This window comes from Triticum dicoccoides, chromosome 4A (genome assembly GCF_002162155.2).
Source record: "Triticum dicoccoides isolate Atlit2015 ecotype Zavitan chromosome 4A, WEW_v2.0, whole genome shotgun sequence".
Classification (NCBI taxonomy): Eukaryota; Viridiplantae; Streptophyta; class Magnoliopsida; order Poales; family Poaceae; genus Triticum; species Triticum dicoccoides.
In genome coordinates this window covers 23,169,997-23,173,434 of record NC_041386.1, presented here as the reverse complement: position 1 = coordinate 23,173,434, position 3,438 = coordinate 23,169,997, and the positions used below count along the sequence as shown (strand labels likewise).

Sequence of the window (3,438 nt, the reverse complement as noted above, 5' to 3'; positions counted from 1 at the left end):
CCAACTGCCGCCGCTTAGGGGCCGCCGGAGCACTGTAGCATGTCGCCCGACCGCCACGGCCGAGCAGAGGGCCGACGAGCTTGGGGCAGCGAAGGCGCATCTTTTGGCCACACAGCCGCCTTCCACACATCGTCGGAGCACATCCGGTGGCCGTTTCTACACAGATGTGTGAGGGGCGCTAGCATCAACAGGTGAGGTTTTTTTAGCAAACAAAATAGTAAACATACATACAACGATTGTGAGAATCGCACAACGAAACAAGCTGGCGACAACCTTCTTAGAAGAGAAATATAAAGAAAATTGAGACAAAGGGAAATAATAAATGGCCATTACTGTTTGGGTATTTTGGCAATGCCATTACTGTTTTGCTGGCCGCGGCGCGGTGGCAAAGCAAGGGAGAGCGCGAGAGCAGGCGGCGCCAGCACTCGGGGCTAACGGGCCCTTGGGTTTCTCGGACTACAAATGGGGCGCTACCCACCCCGAGCCGCCGCGGAACAGAGGAGACAGACAGCGGAGGAGCCCATTACGGTCCACCACGGTCAAAGCAGAGGGATGCCCCCCGTCGCAACGGCTAGTCGTGCCCGATCCTCCCCTCCCCTCCCCGTCCTGTCCTCGTCGCGCCGCCCCTCCGATCCCCCTTCGCGCCCCCGCGCCGCCGACCACCCAGCAGCCACGGAGAATCGTAAGTGACGCCCACACCCTCGCATCGTCTGTCCGCCCTGTCGATCTTATTGCACGCTTTTAACTCTGGATGCCATCGGGTGTTTGGTTGGCTGATGTGCAGCTGCACCGGCGGCGGGAGGGAAGCCGTTCCTGCTGTCCGTGCCGACGGTCACCGAGGAGGCGCTACCTCCGCTCTGCGCCGTCCAGATGGAGGGACTGGTAATTGCTCTCGACCCCCCTTTTGCCTCCATTCGGCACTAATTCGTTTGATTTAGTGCAGAGGTGATTGCTGATTTTTCATAGGGGAAGTTTGCAGTTAGTTTGCCGTGCTATGGAGCCAAGATATTAGTTAGGGGAACCATCTTGAAGTAGAAATGAGTATTCCTCGTGTGATTTGCGGTGCATAGAGGGGCTAGAACAGCGTGCAGTGGTATTGCCATAGGCCACAAATTAGATGTTGTTTTCTTGCCTATGAACTCACCTAATAGATGTAACACGGCAGACACCTCCATGAATTGTTTTCCCCTACACTCATGGGTACCAGAATCAGTAGAGTTCCTACATCTGAACATATTTTTCTTCAGGATGTTGCTAGGTTGGCGTGGGATTGCCTCAACCGAGATGATGATGATGATGAAGAGCTCCTGAGATTACTGGGAAATCAAACTCCTCTGCGAGACTGCCATGCCTTCCTTGACATTGGGGGTAAGAAGCTTCTTTTTATGAGAATTGTTATAGTCCGTGTGCTATATTACTCCTGAATGATTTTCTTAAAGGAATGGGTTACTTGTGTCAGATATCACCTGCGAGGAGACACTGGACCTGGAGGAATATCGGGAACCGAAGCGGCGACGCATATTGGAGTATTCTTCTGAGGTTAATCAGCCAGATGGTCGAGATCATGAAATGGGTTCTAATTTTGTCACATCTGAGGTGGTTCACTAGTAGCTGCCCATGTTCTAAGTTCGTATCCTTTATGCTTTGCTATTGCTTACACTATTGCTTCCTTCTCAGGTAACAGAGGCTTCACTGATTTGCACTGACGAACCACAGAGCTTAAACTGGGATATGCAGCAAGATTCAGATATTTTAGGTTTGTCCTTTTACCATACATGTCTTATTGTCCAACAACTGCCTACTATCATGCCTTTCTGTTTGCTAATTGGATATTTTGGTATCAGATATGATAAGTTCCTTGTCAAATGGGGCACCCTACGAGCCATCAGATAATCAGTTGGAAAACTACTCTGATGGATCTACTATCTACTACACACCTGATCAAATGTTGGTTCCTATCTGGTTCCATTAAAACCAATTTGCTTTAGTTCACATTTTATTAATCATGACGAGTCATTGAGTCAATCTTTGGTTTGTAGGACTCCTACCCAGGAGAGCGTTACATATATGGATTGCCAAACTGATATGCCAGGTCCGCACAAAGCACATTTTCTATATCATCTTTGAAGATCTAAAAAATTCATTCAATGTTTCTGTCAGAGTTTCCAGTCTATGCATGTTTCACCATATAGTCAGTATTTGTCCTCGAAATTCTTGTAGAAGTATATTATATTCTGTATCTTCCGTGCAATTGCATTGTGGTGTACTTGCCATTGGTGCAACGTGCTGTTGTTTGGCAACCATAGTGCCTTGATGAAACAACTGTTACTTGTTCTATCTATCTACAACAGGAACAAGTGAGATTGCACCGGCAGCAGAGAATCTCATAATGCAGGAGACTAACAAACTTTCTATGCTAAAAGTATCTAAAGGTATTTCAGTTTTCACAATATCTTATTATTCAACAGCTTATCTTACACACTTGAATCTCGAGTTCGTATGTTTACCGTTTGGTTTTGCTTCCTTATTAGGAGGAAGCTCGATGATCAAGATGAAGCAAAATTTAACTACATTTATGACATGCCCATTTACCCTTATAAAACCATATTGGGAAGAAGGAAACGTCACTCTGAAGGATATAAATCAGCTAATCCATGCTCCTCCGAAGCAGCCTCCAGAAATCCTGGGAATGTCAGCTTTTTCTGGCAAGCCAGTGATTGGCAAGACCAGAATCAGAACAGAAGGGGGGAAAGGCAGCATCACAATACTAAGAACAAAGGGCTGAGGACGCCACAACTTATTTAACAGGCCATTCCCTCGATTGCTTTCAAGAATTTGGTCTTCTTGTGCAGGCCTCTATAGCTTTTCAATTTTCTTGGTCACAATTGTGCGCCATGTGTTCAGAGTTACCTTGGATGGTTAACTCGTTTTCCAAACATTCAGCATTCTTGTGTGTTTTAGTGGCATGCGGCTAATGATGTATGCGGAAATTTGAGTTCAGAGTGGCATGTGGCACTCCTTTCGTAAGTTCATTTATATAATATACAGCATCACAACCCCGACATTAGTTGCTAAAGATTAAAGCAAAAATATAGCCTGAAGCAGAGAAAACTATCTAGTTGTGTATGGTTAATCTAACAAATTTGATATATGATCCGATGAAGAGAAAAATCATCATAATTCACATGCACTTCTCAATCTACATAAATTTGATATAGGATCCGATGAAGAGAAAAATCGTCACAGTTCACATGCACCCTTGACCAAACAGAGATAAACTCGTGTATGAAGATTGTTGACGCATAAGTTATGATGCCACCACCCAAGCAGAGTTAAGGCAGAGTTTTCTTTTTGGAAAAGGAGGATGACCCCCGGCCTCTGCATCAGAGTGATGCATGCAGCCATATTATTAAGTAAAGTACGGAACAAAGTCTGATG

General features: G+C 45.7%; 1 protein-coding gene across 1 annotated transcript; it reads left to right on the top strand.

Moving 5' to 3' along the window:
* The first annotated feature begins 504 nt into the window (after nt 1–504).
* Nucleotides 505–3,056, top strand: LOC119288575 (protein XRI1-like). The gene is made up of 9 exons (XM_037568171.1): nt 505–682; nt 785–882; nt 1,248–1,368; nt 1,460–1,596; nt 1,678–1,756; nt 1,845–1,947; nt 2,040–2,092; nt 2,352–2,432; nt 2,532–3,056. The coding sequence occupies exons 1-9, from the start codon at nt 553–555 to the stop codon at nt 2,783–2,785; spliced, it is 1,056 nt and encodes a 351-aa protein (XP_037424068.1). The 5' UTR covers nt 505–552; the 3' UTR covers nt 2,786–3,056.
* The last annotated feature ends 382 nt before the right edge of the window (nt 3,057–3,438 follow it).

Bases quoted from the DNA above. Each gene is read 5' to 3' on its own strand.
- LOC119288575 (XM_037568171.1), top strand. From the start codon at position 553: ATGCCCCCCGTCGCAACGGCTAGTCGTGCCCGATCCTCCCCTCCCCTC. The intron at 883-1,247 runs GTAATTGCTCTC...ATTTTTCTTCAG, and splicing joins CCGTCCAGATGGAGGGACTG to GATGTTGCTAGGTTGGCGTG. The intron at 2,093-2,351 runs GTCCGCACAAAG...TATCTACAACAG, and splicing joins TTGCCAAACTGATATGCCAG to GAACAAGTGAGATTGCACCG.